This window comes from Citrus sinensis, chromosome 7 (genome assembly GCF_022201045.2).
Source record: "Citrus sinensis cultivar Valencia sweet orange chromosome 7, DVS_A1.0, whole genome shotgun sequence".
NCBI classification, from domain to species: domain Eukaryota; kingdom Viridiplantae; phylum Streptophyta; class Magnoliopsida; order Sapindales; family Rutaceae; genus Citrus; species Citrus sinensis.
In genome coordinates this window covers 5,885,034-5,904,638 of record NC_068562.1, presented here as the reverse complement: position 1 = coordinate 5,904,638, position 19,605 = coordinate 5,885,034, and the positions used below count along the sequence as shown (strand labels likewise).

The following is a 19,605-nucleotide window of genomic DNA, read 5'->3' as shown; positions in this document are numbered from 1 at the left end:
CATTTAATATTTATAACCCAATTAAAGGCTTTGTTTTCCTTAATGAATTGGCTTGTTAATAGAAAAACAAAAAATTAGTGCAGGAACATTTTTAGAATTCTTTGGTGACTAGACAAAGGTGGCGTTTGTTTTTTAACTTAATGACTTAAAGTGACTTAACTTAATTAATTAAGTTAATTAAAGGTGTTTGTTTTTATAACTTAATGAGACTTTTTAGATAATTTTGACTTAATAAAATAAGCTAATTTTTTTGACTTTTTATTTAATGGAGAAATCTGAATTAAGTCAATTACTTGCTAATGTCAAAAATATCTCTGTTTTATAATTTATTTTTCATGTCTATCTCAAAACTCACCCATAGATATTCACCCCACATAAAAATATCCCTATTTTTTTTCTTATATTATATACGATAAAATTTAAAATTTATGGTATTTTATATATTAAAATTCCAAAATAATTATGTATTCACTTGAATATAGTTTTACTTATAAATGTTAAAATATTACGGTATTTAATATATTATTTATTTGACATTCAAATTTAATAAGGATACAAATGTAAAAGTACATATTTTCAGCTTTTTAAGTTGAAAAAAACAACCAACTTAATACTTATTTTCCGAGATTCATACGAAAAAACAAACATATTATTCAGATTCAGATATTCAGACCTATTCAGAATTCAGACTTATTCAGGTCTATTCAGATTTCAGACAAAAAAACAAACGCCACCAAAATTTTGACAAAACTAAGGTAGTGGAAACATAATGATTATTTGTAATAACATATCCATTTATTTGGTAATAAACACTACTTCTCATATTAGAGTGGAGAATCATGAGAAGTAGGGATCTTATGATTAGGCGTGTAGAGTGAGAGTATGTTGTTTATTTACACTATGATATAAGTGTAAAATAGGAATTAAAATCTTATTTATGTGTTTACTTTATCTTGACGTGGAGTAATTTTTTTAATTTATTTCAAATTATAATTTTACCTTTATTTAAAGAATTATAGTTTTTAATTTCAAAGTGAACAAAATATATATATGTAAAATAAACTTTTTATTTTATTATTAACTTTAATTATATGAATTAATGATAATAATTATTAATATTCTTAATTATGTAAATCAATTTTTTTATTAATTTTAATTATGTAAATTAAAAATTATAGATAAGCGACAGAAATATTATTATTAATAATATAGTACATAATTAATATTTTATTATAATACACTATTTATTATTAATAATTATTAATACTAAATAAATATAATACTACTAAAATTAAATAAATACATACAGTAGAATAGTGCTACTTATGATCATAAAATTGTTGGAATCCAGATATCTATACTGCAAGTCAGATCCTAGCTGATTCCTAAGTAACAAATTTTCAATAATGGACCTCTCGACAGAGACCGAACAGGCGCTGTAATAAAATTCATATTAAAATATTTAGTAAATAACAAAAATTCCGTAGCAATGTTAGAGTCGTTGACACAGTCACCATCATGATTACCAATCTAATAGCCATTATCAATGTAAAAAAAGCATTTAGTGCCAGATTAAAACAAACATTACCAGTTTTAGCTTAGGAAGAGTGAAGGCCCGTCAGAACAGAACAGCTGGGCAACCAGTGTTCGTACAAACAGCTAAAGCTATGAATACGATACAAGAAACGCAAGCTGCACTGCTGCAGCTTCCACTGAGTTGATCAGTAAAGGGTACACTTTTGCATCATGATCTTGTTTTTAATAATTTTGCTCGACTCGTGAAGCAACAGTAAGTTAACCAGCTAGCTAGTAATCGTAATCATATTCTAAGCTTTGTTTAAAGAACCAAGAAATGGCGTGTAAGTGTGAAATATCAATATTTTCATTCTTTGTATGTATCACATGTGCGTTGTCATTGGCGCGTGGCTTCCCATGCATGCATCAGCCGATGACTCCAGTTTTGTGTTTGTGATACGGTAAATAATCAGAATAAAATATTTGGAGTACTTTTATTTTTCTCTCATTTATTGCGATTTTTTGTATGAAATGTATAAATTTTGTGATTATAGGAATAGGAATGTTGATTTTGGCAGTCAATTATGAACTATTGGTTTGATTAGTGCATGAAAGAAAGAGAGAGACTCAGGATTTGAGTGGTCGCCATTATATTAAGTCCTGATTCCTGAGCCCTTCCGATATTAACAGAATTTATTTCTTTACCATGTTTCTAAGAATAAATAATGTTTTGTACCAGTGCTGTTGTAAACCTTGTTGACAAGCCTAGGATTGTATTAAATCCAAGCGACCGCATATAATTCGTGCACGGAGACAAGAAAAGTGAAAAGAAGTTATTTGATTGTGAAATTATTTTAAATAGTTGGATGCAATTCTTATGTGTGGTGAATGTTACATATAATGTAACAAAACCTTTTATATATGTATATATAAAGGTAGACAATTAGGCAACACATCATTTTTATCTTGAACAGCAAGTGCTTGCTTCTTTGTCCGCCTAACTTACGTTCAACGTAAGTTACGCTCAGCCCGTCCAATTTCATACAGCCCCCTATACTCTATACTATTTATATTTTATTTATAAATATTATAAATTTTTTGAAATATAAAATTTCGTTTAACCCTCTTATACTCAATTTTATTTTATTAAAACCATAGAGTATGAATTCGCCCCCATAATTTTAAATTCTCAAAATAACCTCCATTTAATTAAAAATATAATTATTGTTAAATGAATTATAATTATAATTATAATTATAATTTTATTATAATCATAAATATTTTTTAATAGATTATTGTTATTATTAATAACGATAATAAAAAATATTATAATTAATTAATCTATTAATAATAATTAATAATATTTTTATTAAATTGTTAGTAATAATAATAATAATTAATGATAATCAACATATTTATGATTATAATAAAATGGAATAAACACTGAGTCTATATTTATATAGGAGACTCTTTTATATTTCTATACATTTTAATTTCAAGTACTTTTAGGATTTTTTTGTTACCTTCATAAATAATGATTTTGTAGGCATCTCATTATTAAACGGTCATTTTTAAGTGCTTTTTGCTAAGTTGTTACACATTCGAGGATGTAAACACATTTTTCTTGCTTCTATTTTTTAAATACAAAATTATTTTTATTGGGTCAAGCTTAAAATTCTGACAGAAATTATCATTCATTGGTCTCTTGAAACCCGATAATGAGTATTTAAAGTCGAAGGTAGCATTAGCAATATATTTACTATTAGTTAGATAATCATTAATTATTATTATTATTATTATTATTATTATTAACAATTTATAATGCTTTTTATTCTTGTTATTAATAATAACAATAATCTATTAAAAAATATTTATGATTATAATAAAATTATAATTATAATTATAATTCATTTAAAAATAATTATATTTTTAATTAAATGGAGGTTATTTTGAGAATTTAAAATTATGGGGTCGAATTTATACTCTATGGTTTTAATAAAATAAAATTGAGTAGATGGGGCTAAACAGAATTTTATTTTAATAACAATAATCTATTAAAAAAATATTTATGATTATAATAAAATTATAATTATAATTATAATTCATTTAACAATAATTATATTTTTAATTAAATGGAGGTTATTTTGAGAATTTAAAATTATGGGGGCGAATTCATATTATATGGTTTTAATAAAATAAAATTGAGTATAAGGGGGTTAAACGAAATTTTACATTTCAAAAAATTTATAACATTTATAAATAAAATATAAATAGTATAGAGTATAGGGGGGCTATATGAAATTGGACGGGCTGAGCGTAACTTACGTTGAATGTAAGTTAGGCGGACCCTTATTTAAATATTAATTTAGTCGTACAAATAGTAAATGCTAAATATAGAGATTATTCAAATGCAGTACGAATATTTGAGTTCAAAATATATCAAATTTGTGTTTGAACGGTTCTGAAGAGAATATTTTGCTCTTCTTTAGAGAAACGGATCAAAGAAATTACAGCATACATCTAAATTTCACGGTTCAAACATGTATTAGCTTCATGGGCAACCGAAAAAAAAGGCCTATAATTGAACGAGAATGCCGTGTTGTCCAACGGACTCCTTTCGTATGGTAGGGGATTTCACTTGAAAAAGAAAACGTTTCGTAATTCATACTGATGGATTCGAGTCTATAATCCTCCGGGAGTTTGATTGATTGATTTATTCGGCCAATGGAACCTCAAAATCCACGGGCTTATTAGCTAAATGGCGATTGGTGCATACAATAATACCAGTTGTTTCTCGTGAATTTTTTAGTTTGCTAGTTTCTTTAATCTCGGCCAATCCTCCTTTTTTATTTTCTTCTAAGTGTTCCGCTCCGTCGGTGACTAATTTGGACTACTGGACGGGGATCCGGATTCGGCTACTGCTGGATTCATACTTCGAAATTCATACCTAAAATTATTCTAATTGAGAAATATTTTTGTTTGAACTTTGATCATAATTAACGGGATACTATAGTTACTACCATTGCCCGATAAAACGATCTTGCTTCGTGGGTAACTCACTCGTGAGCGGGTTGGTCTTAGGAGCTGCTGATTGATAGCCGATCAATTTCTTCGGCGTCAACTAGTGTTGCACTGCTGCTCCGAGCAAAGCAATCTCGGATAATGGGATCCGATTGAAACTCAGATTCAAGAGGAAGTAGTGGAGCAATCAGCAAGTCGTTTCACTCGGGTACCTTTCAATTTCCAGAAGTTTTGACCCCCCAAGAATTTTATGTTCATTCGCGCCAACACCCACCCCAATTTGCATTTTGGAGACTCCGCCATCCATCCAAGCTACTGATTGGGAATTTTATGCGCGGCCGGAGGGCTGGCTATCTGATCTGATCAACTTCGATAAGTAGATCGGTAAATGTAGATCAACACCAAAGAGAGAACCGATTGTTAGTACCAGTTGGGTCTTAGTAAGCGATCAAAAAGGAAAAAAAATCTGTAATTCAGTTGCTGGAAGGCATAGAACGAAGAAAACTATCAAGTTGAATTTGAAAATTCAGTTTAAATTAAATGAAAACAGTAGATTTTGCGGCCGTTTAGGATCCCTTTACCAAAAAAAACCCATGGGGGAACATTCCACCATTTTTTTTTTTTTTTGATAATTTAACTGCTTCATCCCCTAAAAAATTACACGCCAATCTTGCACATAAATTCTAAGTAAGCTCGAATCAAGATATATTCTCCAATCCTCACATCGAAACTGATATTAAAACTTTTCCGGTTTTCCCATTAGATGAAACTAAGCTTTGCCTATTAAACTAGAAATGGAATTAAATAAAGTTCCAAAATATCAATCCATTGGTACCGCCATTCATTTCATATTTAACAAGTTGTATCTATATGATTCCTCATCAACTATTAAGGGAGGTATACTCCATGTTCCAAGAGGATGCCCGGTTATCTTCCCACCTGACAATCATAATACAAAATATAAACAATGGTCTCAGAGAAGAAGAGGGACGGATTTCATATAATTCAATTTCAACAAATTACCCTCTTTAGTTGCTTCTTCGCATCTTCTCTGGTAGTTAGACGACAGCTGGGGGTCCAAAGATTTCAGTAGTCTGTTATACTTTTCTTCAGACTCAGTAATATATTTTGCCTAGAAAGAAAAAATTATAGACAAAATAATTATTAAAAAAAGAAGAAAAAAGAAGAAGTATTACTTTTTAATATTAGAACTTAGAAGAAACTCAATGGCAAAATAATAATAGAAAAATCATAATCGCAAACCCTTCTCAAGTCACCGACAAAGTTATGAATTTTAATCTTGTACTAACAAATAGCCTGACTCAACAACATATCCCCTTGAAATAGAAGGGATTTGAGGTGGTGAGAGATCTATGATTCTATTCTATCACTAAGGGGAAGGCTAAAAAGAAGTTGAACAAAAGGGTGTGCTTACAATCATGGTCGGTGCTGTTGCTGGTCCATATATTCTAACAAACATTCGCAAAATGTTGAAATTATTCTCCAAAACGTCATCCTAGAAGAAGACCATAATTAGGAATCAGAATAAGGCTAAATAAAATGTGTAACAGTTGTTAGTAGTTGTAACTCTGTCAACATGAACTAACCTCATAGTCAAACCTACAGCATCATCATGGAACTTGGACTGAGCGAAAATAACATAATGCTTGCCACGTAATTGTTAAATAATTGCAGTAAATGTTAATTATTCAACGAAAAGCATAACCACATGGAATTGCAGTGTGTGGACAGAGATACACAGAAAAAATACTTACAGATCATCAGATATTTCTACTAAAAACTCTGATATTGACAGAAATTCCATGTGCAAGTCGTTCACCTACACAGTTGCTTCAATGAAAAAATATTTAATCCAATTGAATACACTGGTTCCAGCAGATTTCAATAAATAATTGAACACATAATATGTCACACTAAAAATCACAATAGCAGCTTCATAACTGTCATGTCAGAATGTGTCAGTCACAGGCTTAGTGCACTACTGAAGTGCTAGAGCTGTTTTCATGAGTTCAAACGCTGAGGAAAAAACAATCTTACAAACAATAAATAAGTTACTTGAATTAGATGCTTTCAAGAAACTTCTTGTAAATGAAGATTCAAAAATAACAATTTTCAAAAGTAACGTAAGCAGACAAGAGTAAAAGAGGCCAAAGCTTTCAAGTTGCATGAGAAAACAACATATAATATCTTGACAGACAGTAGCTGTCATATTTTTGTTTTGTAGTTTTAAGCTTCATGGAACAAATACAATTTTGAAAGTATGAACAAAAAAGCTATAGATAAACTTGTGTGTTAACATGTTATATGAGTTTAGAAAAGCGCAGTTAAAACTCATACAAAATCGTACAAAAGTTGCAAAAGAAAATTACCTCTTCTCCTCTCAACTGATACAAAATTAGATTCAGCACCCGATAATCAAATGACTTTAGATGAATTGCCCCCATCACATCTTTGACAGAGATCTGAGAAAAAATTGTATCTTTAAACGAAAACCTGGACAAAACTATTCTCGAGCATGCATATGTTTTGCATATAATGTAACTTCGTCTTTTTTTATTTTATTTTATTTATTTATTATTTTTTTTAATAGAGAAAAGCAATAATTAAAGAATCCACAAAAACTTCCCATAAGTATAGGGATATCCTAAATAGAAAATACCTTCAATTCAAGAGATACGAAAAACAGGAGAAAATGGTGACACGAGTAAAGAAAAAAAGCTAGCATGAAAATGATCAATTCTTTTTCTCAAAACGACTCCAATGTCATATGTACCTCCTTTTTTGTCATCAGTGCACAACACAGCTTTCTCTCCAAAGCCCAATACTCTTCTCCGCATCTAAATTCTTCAACAATCCTTGATCCATGAAGCAAAGACAAGATTAACTGTATTTATACCGGACTTGAGAAGCAGTTTCATTTTAAAAACAGTAGAGTCAGGCAGCGAGAAATTATACCTCTCTGTCAAGAGCCCATGCCGTTCAAGCAAACTCACAAGAGGTCTGAACGGATCACTTTTCAATATATCTATTAACTTAGAAACCTGTTTCTCATATGCTTTCTGCATTGAAAATAGTACTACCTTCATTAGGTAAAAATTGATTAAATATTTACAAGATTATAATAGTCATGGCCCCCGATGGTCTTGGTACTACCTCCTGAAATCCTCTTTCGGAAACAGTAACTCCATCGGTTGGCATATTAACAATCTTCTCATTCAGACTATCCAGCTGCACTAAGAAAACCACAACTGTTGAGAGATGATAAAACAGAAAGGACTTAGCAGCTCAATATAAAATAGGCATCAGCGAAGAAGTTACACGGCAAACTCATGCTAACTTGTGCAAATTCCTTTTAGTTTATTATTAAAAAAAAAAAATTATTCTAGGCAAGAATATAGCAGGAAAAAGAGCACACAAAGATCAGGCGAGGCTCATATGCCTTCTAGAGAAACATGCCAATGCCTGATAGATGAATGAAATTTATACACTTCTACAAGGTCCTAACATCAGTTTTGCAGCAATAATAATTCAACAGTCTCAGCACCATCTCGACAAAAATTCAAAAAAATACTTTGAAATGTTTTTCATATTATTGAAAAGATTATCATAGTTCATACTTTTGAGCAGGTTGTGTTACCTGGTAAATATAGCTTTCTGTGAATGAAAGCACAGGCAGATATTTGAAAATTGCTTGTGGATGGTTTGCATCCATTCCATGAAACATAAAATAAGATCTGCACTGTTGATTAAGTCAAATTCATTAAAAAATAACAAGTTTCAGCTCGCCAGATGGTATTTGATGAATCTAAAATAACATGTTTGGTGGGGGGGGGGGGGGGGGGGGGGCTTAAAAAATCCTCAAGCGTAGAATTTGCCCTCTGCATACCATCAAGTCCAACCAAAACTTCACCACAATCATTCTCATTCACAAAGCCACTTCTAAAACAATTTACTTGAGTGCCTACAAGAAAGTGAAAGTCTGATAAATACTGTTTAGGCTTTACATGAAACTAATGCGAGGAGGCGGGAAAAAAAAAATCATTCACATACCTTCCTGAGTAAGACGCGGCAATGCTTCCTCGAGAAACGAAGCTGAAAGCTGCAAAAATAATAATCAACGTAAACATACCAATTGACCTGTAGCAAGAGGAATGAAATCACAAAAAAATTTCACTCACTTTCGGCACGTACTCTAAAATCAAGCTGCACTTCTCGGTCATGTCGAGTTTTCCGGACGGTTGTACCTTGAGCGCATGAAACTCAGTTAGATTCTCTTTCAGTATAAAAGGAAAACAGCAGAAGCAAGCAGAGGGAAGTGCTAGTGCAGGTAAAAAATTGACTACCAAGAGGAGGATGAGATTGGCGAGAAAGCGATTAGAATCGTCATTATTGTTAGAAGATGAAACAACAACGCCTCGCGATTGCATAAATGACAGTGTTTCCTGTACTTGTTCCAGCTTTCTCAGTTCTTCCATTTTCCCGTCTCTCGCAGAAGTTCTCTGTTATGCTTCGAGTAGATTCCACGGCACCACAGCGTTTGTTTTAGAAATTAGAAGGAAGCCCGATGCAGAGTGTTTGATACTTGGCATTTGCTAGTTGTTGGGTCCGTTGCCCTCTTGCCGAAGGATTTGGTAACCGTGTAGAGCCCGGCAAAAAGCAAACATGAACGTGGGACTACTATGGGCCTACAAAGTATTAGCAGCTGCCAGGGCCGGGAGTGGTTGAGAAATAACTCAAATAAGACTAATAGTTAACTATCCACATCAATTAGCATTCAAATTCGAACTTTGTAACAAGCAGCGTATCATTGCCGATGTTAATTTCTCAAATTCATATAATTTTAGTATAATTGTTAGGAATATCTTGATCATAGCGGCAAGTATAATTTTCTGAACTGTTTATGTTTTGAATATGTATAAAAAAATGCTTTTCTTATGAAGGAACAAACAAACACGAGAGCTGCTGGTAGAGACCGAGGTTGGAAAATGCATTTAGATGACTTACAATGGTATCGAATGTTTGAGGATCTGTGTCATTTAAAAAGTGAAAAAGAGAAGAAACTGTATAAGATTACCCACATACAACTTGGAATTACAAGCACGAGCCGGAGCACAAAACCAATCATGTCTCATTGCTACAATGCTATGCCTCAGCTAGAAACAGGCATATCTAAAATTTTATTCTCCTTTCTTGTTTTGCCTTTGTCTTGTATACAGGCAGATTCAAGAATCTGGAGGGAGTTTTCCCATGCTGAGACACTTGATGCCCCCTGATATAGCTACAGAAGAAACCAAAGGCACGTGCTTGCTTAAGAAAGAAAATATCAAGCAATTGACATGCATTCAACATGACATATTATCCCAAACTCCCTAGGCTCTGTCATTCTTGTTTCCCCTACTAGAACCGAAAGCTTCAGTTTCTTGGGTTTCCATTTGTTTTGCCCCATCAATAAAATCAGAAGTTTTAAGTTTATCTTGTTCTTGACTAGGTTCTTGCCTGTTTTCAAACAATTTCCCAGTCTTCCCAATAGCAAGAATCAGCTCAAGTTGTTTTTGCTGCTGCTCCTACAAAACACACTCGGACCAAGAAATCAAAGTCAAATCAACCACAAATTTGCACTGTGGAATTAAATTTGAAAGCATGAAGTTTCAGCACAAAGGCAGGGAGCTAGACGTTGAAGAGTTATCACATTGTGACGGGCAACATTTTGACTGTAGTCACACGTCTATTATTGGTACCTTGGTGTGTGTCAAATAACTCTGGATCCAATTTTAACTGAAAATGCACAGCCATTCCTAGCAAGGAATTTTAGACAGACCTGGAAAAGATTCCGGGCAGGCTTTTCTAAAACCCCCCAAAATCTTCTCATAAATTCCAGAGCTACAAACAAAATGTTAATGGAGGCTGCAGACTCCTAATAGGACCAGGCAAAATAACCATACCCAATCCAAGTTAGATGTATTTTATTGGAATTTCCATTCGGTAGTTTCCCATCAAATCAAGGAGATATGGCTCAGTACATTAAAAATACAATACTAAACAGGAGCCAGAACATAAGATAAACATTAATATCATTGACCTAAATATTTCAATTACCCTGAATCTCTAATAATGGTTCACTCTTTTTTCTTTTGGGAAATACTAATAATCGTTCACTTGAATAATTAGTTTATATATGACGATATTGATTCCAAATTGAAACAGTTAATACACTTAAGTGATAAAACCATGTAATGGGACTTACTTGCATTGCCAACAAAACCTTCTGAATTTCACCCAACTCCTTCTCAAGAACATCTCCTTGCATTGCTAATGCTCTTGTGGCCTCAGAATTCTTTTGGGCCAAGGCTGCAGCCTTCGGACATAAACAGAAAAAGATAAGCAAATGAATGCTGTATTCCAAAACAAATGAGTTATCATGAGTGGCTGAGAGATGTGCACTACTGTTCTATCGTATTTCATAAACCTTACACCAAAGCCAAATATTTTACTTAGTAACATTTAAGTTTTATCTACAGATCTGAGCTTTACAGAGATCATGCTCCTACTAAAAGGTAAAAAGCTTCAATGTCATCTTATTGATATCCAAGATCTCCAGACTATATGCAGTCTAAAAGTCTGCACTAGGATGCAAAATCTTTGAACCAGAAAACATAAAACTAAAGAAGCACATCATTAGAGCCAAAATTCTAGCAGCAATTCAACAAAATAGACCACTTAAATGCTCCCAGAAAGGGGGAAAAAAGAAAAAAAAAAAGTTCCGCCTAAAATTTCAGTTTCCTAACAACCTGAGTGCATTAGCTTCCAAATAACTATGCATAAGAAATTCATTTTTTGGTGGTCAAACCTCTCCCAGCCCAGAGAGAATGTCTTATCCCATTCACAATTGACAGCAATTCTGGAAGCATAATCTTCTTAAAAGGAACCCTGAAATATCACCAATTCAGCCGATCAGAGCTAGTCTCAGGAGAAATACATCCTTAATCTCCTTCATTACTTCAACTGCATGTCCCATTCTCACTTCCCTCAAGATCTACATTCCTAATAAAGGTACACGATCATTCCAACTTACTAATACTCCTTCATGTATCACACCATTCCAATCTCTCATCCCATCTAAACTTGAGTCATAATTACAACTTACCACCTATGGCATTGGACCAAGAAGCTTGCTAAATTGGTATGACTTTCCTACGAGATGATCTTAAATGGACTCTGCAGTCTGCTGAGGTGGAATGTGGACAGCTACAAGATTCTACAGATAAGAAGATAATTGGGGGAAAAAAAACTCAATGGCACAAAAATAGAAGCATCTAGCCTCGCAAACTCACAGGTCTAAGACTCAAGCCATATCACACTCAATTGAGTAGGGAAAACATAATCTAGAAACAATAAAATATTTGTTCTATTTCAAAGTTTAGTAACTCAAACCGCCAAAATAAAAAGATTAAAAGCAACTGAAATTGGGGAAAAAAAAAGATGATGCATATACTTCTTCTACAGCCACTTTATCACTGATAAGAGGAATAAATGTTTCTCAACATTAAAGTTTCTTTCTTGATACTTCTCTGAAGTGAAAATGTTTATATCCCATTCATATAAGTTTGCACTCTTCAAAGTAGTCAGACGACTTTCATTCTTCAATAAACAACTTTTTCATATGTGTAATGATTATCAAGAATTACATAGCAGAAATCACAAGTTTGAGAAATTCCATTACCTCAGTAATGGGATCTTTGAGAGCCTTACGGGTAACCCGAAACCTAACTCCCAGCTTTTCAAGCTGCCTAGATAAGACCCTTAAAATGGTAGCAGAACTTTTCATATCTTCCTCCAATTTCTCAATTCTCCCCACCAAATTGACTCTCTCCCTTCCCTCCACCCGCACCGTCTCCCCACAAACACGCCTCCATTGCCGCCTCCTTATGACGGCGCCAACCCAAACCCCACAAACCAAGCTAACCACACCACAGGCCAACACCCTGCTCCCTATCAAACCAAATAGCGAATTTTTCAACCCAAAAATTCCATAATACACAGCAAAACCAATAGCAATCACCGAAGAAGAGAAGAGACAGACTACTTCAGATATTGAGAGAAGCGAATCAAGATTGAAATTATCATTCGTCTGTGTTGTGACGACGCTGGTGTTGGAGCAATTGTTTGGTTTCAAAGAGTGATAAAATTTAGAGTTGGGGATGAATTTAAAAGGAGTATAATCATTATGGGAAATGTGGATGAGGAGGCAGCGGGAGGTGACTGGAGGAGGAAGAGCGAGATTGTTAGGGTTTTTGATAAGATTGGTGGCGCTGTGGTAGAATGTGAAGCGAGATGAGCATGAGGGTGGTGAGTTTGTGAAGACGTGTTGAGACGATCGTGACATTGTCTAATCAGATTTTTTATTTTGATTCTAATTTTGGGTGTTTTTTTTTTTTTTTTTTTTATTGATTTGAATGGAAGTTGAGCATCGTTTAGACGACCACTGGTTTAGGGTTTTTGTTTGGGGATGGACATAAAACAGAGGGACAGGTTTTGGCGATGGATTCAATGGCTTGGCGCGCACCGCGCAGGATCAATTCGCGCACTTTAGTTTGACAATGCTGTTTTGAGTTATTGTGCGCCTAAGAAAGATAAAGGGGTGGACTTCGCGCGCGCCGTAAAATAAAACCTTCTCAAAATCCTACGTGTAATTTCGTTCAAACTATTTTTTTTTTTCTCTCCATAAAATTGTAATATCCCTCAACGTTGGAATCTCAATATGCATCTTAAGTTATGTCAATTTCATTTTTTAGATGATATAATAATAACTTTTGTTCGTTTTAAATTTATTATTCAATAAAACATGTAATTAGATATATGTTATGATTATTGAGATACTTAATATTATCATAACTTTTTGATTTTAAATAATTCACCTATCGTGAAATGAATTAGTATTTACAATTTATAAGAAAAGAAAATATTGGAACAAAAATTGGTTAAAAAGAGGGAACAAATAGTTAATTGAAAGATTGCTTGTCACGTAATAACATAGACGATTAACTTAATAGATTCCATGGGCAAAAAGAATTTTAGGCCACAATGGTTGAACTGGAAGTTATAAATGTAAAACAAATGTTTGAGAAATATGACCGAACTAAAATTTTTGAGCTATTATATTACGTGTTAATAAATAAAGTCACGAGGCCGTTTGAAAATGAAGATGCTTTTACCTGGGGGTCGGCATGAGTAAAAATAACGGTTTTCGGTACGATTTGGTTTGATCTTAAAAATCAATTGGGTTGATAATTAGAAATCGATCGGATTTAGATTCAGTCCGAGTCAAAATCGAACCAAACATCAAATTCGACCGGATTACATTTAAAAAAAATTAAATCTAATAAAAAAATTTAATACAATGAAATTTTGACCTGAAATTATAATCCTAACACTTAAATTTATTTTGAATCGATCCAGATCGAACCCAACCATACCAAACCAACTTTTGGACTTGATTAAGTTGAATTCTTAAAACTAAATAGGTTGCAACTCGAACTCAGACCAGTAAAAAAAATTAAGTCAGAATATCCACTCCACTTTTACATGTTATTTTTGTGAAAAATATTATCTAAATTTATATTTACTAACTACTTTTATTTTTTTATATTTTCCATATATTGATATCATCATCCACTATTTTCATTTTTATCTTACTCTAAAGCAAATATATCATTAAATTGCTTTGTTGTAAGGCTAAAACAGGACTATCCTGTTAGAAATTTAAGAATCAATTTTTATTTACCTGTAGATGCTTTGACTATCTTCAACTCACCATTAGTATATTTAAAAATTTAACATCCACTGACTATTGAGAAGACAAAAATTTTGATGAAGAAATTCATCAGTGTAATACTATTTACCATAATTTTTTTTTACAATAGATAGAGATATGTTGATGTTTTCAATAGATTGAGAGTGGGTTGGATGTATTCAAAACATATGGGGGTGTGAGGAAATTAATCCTAATAATTAATTGACATGTTGTTGATGCTAACTATATTGAATAAGAAGAAATTAACCCTAGAATAAATTGATGTCTTATTGATACTAAATATATTGTTTGAAAAATCATTAATATCAGTTATTTTGCATAAAGGCAGCATTAGATTTATCTATATTTTGAAAGATATGAAGTAGGCAAAGCCAAACTGATTTTTTATAACCCATATTTCTCTTAGATTTCAAACTCAAGTGGCAAGTTGCTTAAACATTACTCTATCGATCCATGGTGAATCATTGGGCATATATGAATGAAAAATGATACTCAATCTACTAGTGGATCCCTCCTCGTCCTCTTTTTAGGTAAATAAAATATGACGCTAATTTAAACTTTATCATTAATCATTAAAGAAAAAAAATCCAGCTTTTATTTATTTTTAGATGGTTGAGCCCGTTTAGGATAATATCTTATTATCTTGTCACGTGACAAAAATTGAATAAAAAAAACCGACTTGTATAGGAGGCGAGTAGTAGAAATAATATCTCAACGAATCTTAACTTAAGCATATAAGGATTGAGCAACCATTAATTCTTAACCTAATTTTTTTTTTTTTTTTAACCTTTGATTATGAATTTAACCTTTAACATTGGATGCACGTCGTATGTCTGGACATGAATAGGCGGGCCTGTTGTCCTTTCAGATGGATGGAATGGGACCAAGAGCTAATTATTATTTTCTGAAAGGCCAAACGAAAGCCTGAAAAGTTAATATACAATTTTATCAAAACCGATGTGTGTTTTTATTTAAGTCCATAAGTGAGGGAAAAATCACATGGGAGGCGGAATAAACTATTCCGGCAACTCCCCATGTGGATTCTGTGCCATAATATGGAGATTTATCGAATCCAGGCGCCATTCGACTACTTAATTTATAATCAATTTCGTTGTCGCAAGCACACCGATGTTGAAACCCTTTTATTAAGTCCTATAAGTGGCTAAGTGGGTTGAACCAATCCAAATGTGTGTGCGCACGCACTTCTAATAATATATAGATTATGGTCTTTGTGTGTGCGCGGACACGCTTTTTTTTATATGATCCTCTTCTAGTCTTGTTTGTATTAGCATCTCCGCAGAATATTCCAAAAAATACATCTCTACTCAAACACAGATTGCATTGCTAAATTACCATTCTATGAGTATTACTTTTGTGCGAAATGTTGAAATAAGTCATTATGATTATGACCTATTCAACCAAAAAAAAAATGTTTTTTCAATAGTAGTAATTACCTAAACGGTAAAAAATAGAATTAAAGCAACCTTTATTAAATTTTGAAACATTTTTTATAACCAAACGAATAAAGATTATCTCCTGATATGAGCTCTTAGTTTTTAATGATCTTGTGTCATGTGTATTTAAATGATAATGTATGAGTATAATTTAATTTTTTTATTTTCTTTATTTATTAACTACCAATCACTCATGTGTATTTTTGTTAAGAAGAAGATCAGATCATGAGAGAATTCTAATCTATAACAATAATTTGGTGTTCTTTTAGTAGATATCAACGAGTGAGAATCAAGATTCGACAAAATAAATAATTGAACAAACAATTATGACCAAAGAGACTGGAGCAGAATTCTTAACTCATTATATTTATTTTAAAACAAATTTTTATTTTTCGGGCTTCTCCACATTTTTCCAACCTACTATAACTCTAGCTGGAGTCAATTAAAAAAAATAATAATAATCAGATTAGGAACAAATTCACATTTATTAACAAGCCCCGAAAAAATTGCTTTTATTTTTTGAAATACTTAAAAATTATTGCTAAGTTGAAATTTTACGAAGCACTAAACTAATAATTACTAAATGACAAACATAAAAAAATAAAATAAAACAATTGTGACGGAGATTTAGAAGACAAAAAGATGTGGGGTTGGTTGGCAATGAATTGAAGAATTCTATATAAGTGGCGCTAGAGGTAGACAGGTAGGTGAATGAATAATCAGAAGTGTAACGACGTAAAGGTGGACCAAACGACGGGCGCCTGAGCTGATATCACAATCGCCACTCATTTGCCAAAATAAGCGCGGCTGGCTATTCCCATGTGCCTATTATAACTCCCAAAATAGCCCCCACCCCATGTGACTTGTCTCTTTTCCAAAAGACCACTCTTACCAAAATACCCTTCAACGAACTTTACCTCTCCACCGAACACAAACTCTCGGTGCATTTCAAAATCCTATAAAATCCCCCACCAAAACTCTCGTTCTGTCAACTCTACAAACACAAACACTCCAGTACAATCAATCATTCACTCTTCCGATTCCAGAGAGAACAGAGAGAATTAAAAAAAAAAAAGGACCCCGATGGCTCTCTCAAATGCATCATCAACTCTTTCTTCCAAGTCTCTCTATGCCAATACTCACACTCTTGCGTCCAAGCCTCACCAACCAAATTTCTCTCTTCACCCCGCCAACACCACCAAACCAAGATCTCTAGTGCAACCCATCACGGCCGTCCATGCAGCTCAACCCGCCAAGAACTCTGCTGCTGTTAAGGAATCATCGTCGTCACCGGCAAAGGCGTCCGGGAAATGGGCGCTGGAGGGATGGAAGACCAAGAAAGCCCTGCAGCTTCCTGAGTACCCGGATAAAGCTCAGCTGGAGACTGTTTTGAAGACTCTGGAAGATTTTCCTCCCCTGGTTTTTGCTGGTGAAGCAAGGAGCCTTGAGGAGAGGCTCGCAGAGGCTGCCATGGGAAACGCTTTCTTGCTTCAGGGTGGTGACTGTGCTGAGAGTTTCAAGGAGTTCAATGCTAATAATATTAGGGACACTTTCAGAGTGTTGTTGCAGATGGGTGTTGTGCTTATGTTTGGCGGCCAAATGCCTATCATTAAGGTAAGATAATTATTAGGGACGCATTTAGAGTTTTATAATTTCATGATTTTTGGCTTTTAATTTAAATATATGAGGTATAATGGGGATTAGTGTGGGTTTGCTGGGTTCAGGTGGGAAGAATGGCGGGTCAATTTGCAAAGCCAAGATCAGATCCTTTTGAGGTGAAGAATGGAGTGAAGCTGCCGAGCTACAAGGGAGACAACATCAATGGTGATGCTTTTGATGAGAAATCAAGAGTTCCAGACCCTGAAAGGTTGATTAGGGCTTACTGCCAGTCTGCTGCAACTCTAAACCTTCTGAGATCCTTTGCAACGGGAGGTTACGCCGCAATGCAGAGGGTTACTCAGTGGAATCTTGATTTCGCCGAGCACAGTGAGCAGGGAGATAGGTATTGCAAATTTAAACTTGCCTTAATTCGGACCATTTAATTTAATGCTGTTTGTAATTTACAATTTTTAGAGCTTAAAAAGGGAAGACAGAGCAGTAGGTGCATTTGGTCTTTAGGAAATGTGTTTAAGTGTGGGTAAGTAACATTGTCTTCTCAAAAAAAGAAAAAATGTGTGAGTAACGTTGCAGGGTCAATGGTCAAAGAAATCTAGTCAATGTGACAAAAATATCTTGCTTTATTTGTCGATTGAAAGTTTTTGAGTCAATTGTAATCATAATTTCACTCAGAAAGTGAATTTGTAGAGTTTCAGATGAATTCTGGGTATTATGGAAATGTTTAACATTTTTGTTGTTGGGTTGCTCCATAGGTACCAGGAACTGGCTCACCGTGTTGACGAGGCCTTAGGATTCATGGCTGCTGCGGGTCTAACACTTGATCATCCTGCCATGACATCAACAGAATTTTGGACCTCTCATGAATGCTTGCTTTTGCCTTATGAGCAAGCACTGACAAGACGAGATTCAACTTCTGGCCAGTACTATGACTGCTCTGCTCACATGCTTTGGGTTGGGGAGCGTACTCGGCAGCTGGATGGTGCCCATGTAGAGTTCCTAAGAGGAATTGCCAACCCTCTTGGCATCAAGGTATTTGCAATTTGGGATCTCTTTGTTATTTACTAGGTTTACTTAAATGTGTACGCACATTCCAGGAACAATAACAATTCATACATTGACAACTATAGTGTGTTTAGAAGTTTTGGACATTGATTGTAGTCCAGTGTTTGTATATATACATATGTAGAATCATGATACGCGTATCCTTGATGTGCATATTGCTGGATGGTACTTTTAGCCTATCTGTGACAAAAGTTTAAAGTGACTGAAACAAAAGTTTGTGTTTCAGGTTAGCGACAAAATGGATCCAAATGAGCTAGTCAAACTTGTTGAAATCTTGAACCCACATAACAAGGCTGGAAGGATAACAATAATTTGCAGAATGGGTGCTGAAAACATGAGAGTCAAGCTGCCTCATCTGATCAGGGCAGTACGTAGGGAAGGGCAAATCGTGACCTGGGTTTGTGATCCGATGCATGGAAACACCATCAAGGCACCCTGTGGACTCAAAACTCGTCCATTTGATGCAATTTTGGTATGGTTTCTTTCATTGCCCACATGGTGGCTTGAACATTGATGAATTTTCAAATAGTCACAGAGCTTTTGCTATTTTCTATTAAACAAAAAGAAGAGAAAAATTTAATTACGATATCCACTTTGTTTGTAGGCTGAGGTGCGAGCTTTCTTTGATGTGCATGAGCAAGAAGGAAGCCACCCTGGCGGCATCCATCTAGAGATGACTGGCCAGAATGTGACAGAGTGCATTGGAGGATCTCGAACAGTGACTTTCGATGATCTCAGCTCACGCTACCACACACATTGTGACCCAAGGCTTAACGCTTCTCAATCTCTTGAGCTAGCTTTCATCATTGCAGAACGCCTAAGGAAAAAAAGATTGGGAACACAACGTCTGCATTCCTTGGGCCTTTAAGGTGGCTTTGTTATGTGTATCAAACTGTCTTCTCTTAGTGCGTTTGTCCATCTATCCGTATTTGGTAGGGAATAAATTATTAAGGGTCATTCACAAAACCTAGCGTTGAGCCTCCACGTATCATTGTATTAGCGGAACAACATGAATGATCTAGAGAGTACCGATACCTTGTTGTATTGTTTGTCCAAGCGTTGTAACTTGGTGCCGCAAATTATAATTCAATACCATGTTTTGCC

At 34.1% G+C, this 19,605-nt stretch overlaps 3 protein-coding genes across 3 annotated transcripts; 1 reads left to right on the top strand and 2 right to left on the bottom strand.

Annotated features, from left to right (window-relative positions):
* Positions 1–5,242: 5,242 nt before the first annotated feature.
* Positions 5,243–9,211, bottom strand: LOC102619742 (uncharacterized). The gene is made up of 14 exons (XM_006466186.4): positions 8,901–9,211; positions 8,736–8,801; positions 8,608–8,656; positions 8,409–8,518; positions 8,195–8,296; positions 7,711–7,785; positions 7,513–7,616; positions 7,331–7,412; positions 6,927–7,019; positions 6,312–6,376; positions 6,144–6,156; positions 5,972–6,052; positions 5,560–5,668; positions 5,243–5,475 (listed from the first exon to the last, which is right to left on the bottom strand). Exons 1-14 carry the CDS (start codon positions 9,030–9,032, stop codon positions 5,378–5,380), a joined length of 1,179 nt encoding a protein of 392 aa, XP_006466249.2. The 5' UTR covers positions 9,033–9,211; the 3' UTR covers positions 5,243–5,377.
* Positions 9,212–9,563: 352 nt separating this feature from the next.
* Positions 9,564–13,154, bottom strand: LOC102620591 (uncharacterized). Its single transcript, XM_006466189.4, has 3 exons — positions 12,278–13,154; positions 10,802–10,912; positions 9,564–10,121 (listed from the first exon to the last, which is right to left on the bottom strand). The coding sequence occupies exons 1-3, from the start codon at positions 12,938–12,940 to the stop codon at positions 9,927–9,929; spliced, it is 969 nt and encodes a 322-aa protein (XP_006466252.2). The 5' UTR covers positions 12,941–13,154; the 3' UTR covers positions 9,564–9,926.
* A 3,631-nt stretch (positions 13,155–16,785) lies between these two features.
* LOC102620305 (phospho-2-dehydro-3-deoxyheptonate aldolase 2, chloroplastic) lies at positions 16,786–19,605 on the top strand. Its single transcript, XM_006466188.4, has 5 exons — positions 16,786–17,436; positions 17,547–17,824; positions 18,192–18,468; positions 18,728–18,973; positions 19,106–19,605. The coding sequence occupies exons 1-5, from the start codon at positions 16,906–16,908 to the stop codon at positions 19,367–19,369; spliced, it is 1,596 nt and encodes a 531-aa protein (XP_006466251.2). The 5' UTR covers positions 16,786–16,905; the 3' UTR covers positions 19,370–19,605.

Coding starts and splice junctions, on each gene's coding strand:
- LOC102619742 (XM_006466186.4), bottom strand. CDS start 9,032: ATGGAAGAACTGAGAAAGCTGGAACAAGTACAGGAAACACTGTCATTT. Junction 8,802..8,900: donor CCAATCTCATCCTCCTCTTG/GTAGTCAATTTT, acceptor CATGCGCTCAAG/GTACAACCGTCCGGAAAACT. Junction 7,020..7,330: donor CACTGATGACAAAAAAGGAG/GTACATATGACA, acceptor ATTTTTTCTCAG/ATCTCTGTCAAAGATGTGAT.
- LOC102620591 (XM_006466189.4), bottom strand. CDS start 12,940: ATGTCACGATCGTCTCAACACGTCTTCACAAACTCACCACCCTCATGC. Junction 10,913..12,277: donor TCAAAGATCCCATTACTGAG/GTAATGGAATTT, acceptor TTATGTCCGAAG/GCTGCAGCCTTGGCCCAAAA. Junction 10,122..10,801: donor AGGTTTTGTTGGCAATGCAA/GTAAGTCCCATT, acceptor TGTGTTTTGTAG/GAGCAGCAGCAAAAACAACT.
- LOC102620305 (XM_006466188.4), top strand. CDS start 16,906: ATGGCTCTCTCAAATGCATCATCAACTCTTTCTTCCAAGTCTCTCTAT. Junction 17,437..17,546: donor GCCAAATGCCTATCATTAAG/GTAAGATAATTA, acceptor TGCTGGGTTCAG/GTGGGAAGAATGGCGGGTCA. Junction 18,974..19,105: donor GTCCATTTGATGCAATTTTG/GTATGGTTTCTT, acceptor CTTTGTTTGTAG/GCTGAGGTGCGAGCTTTCTT.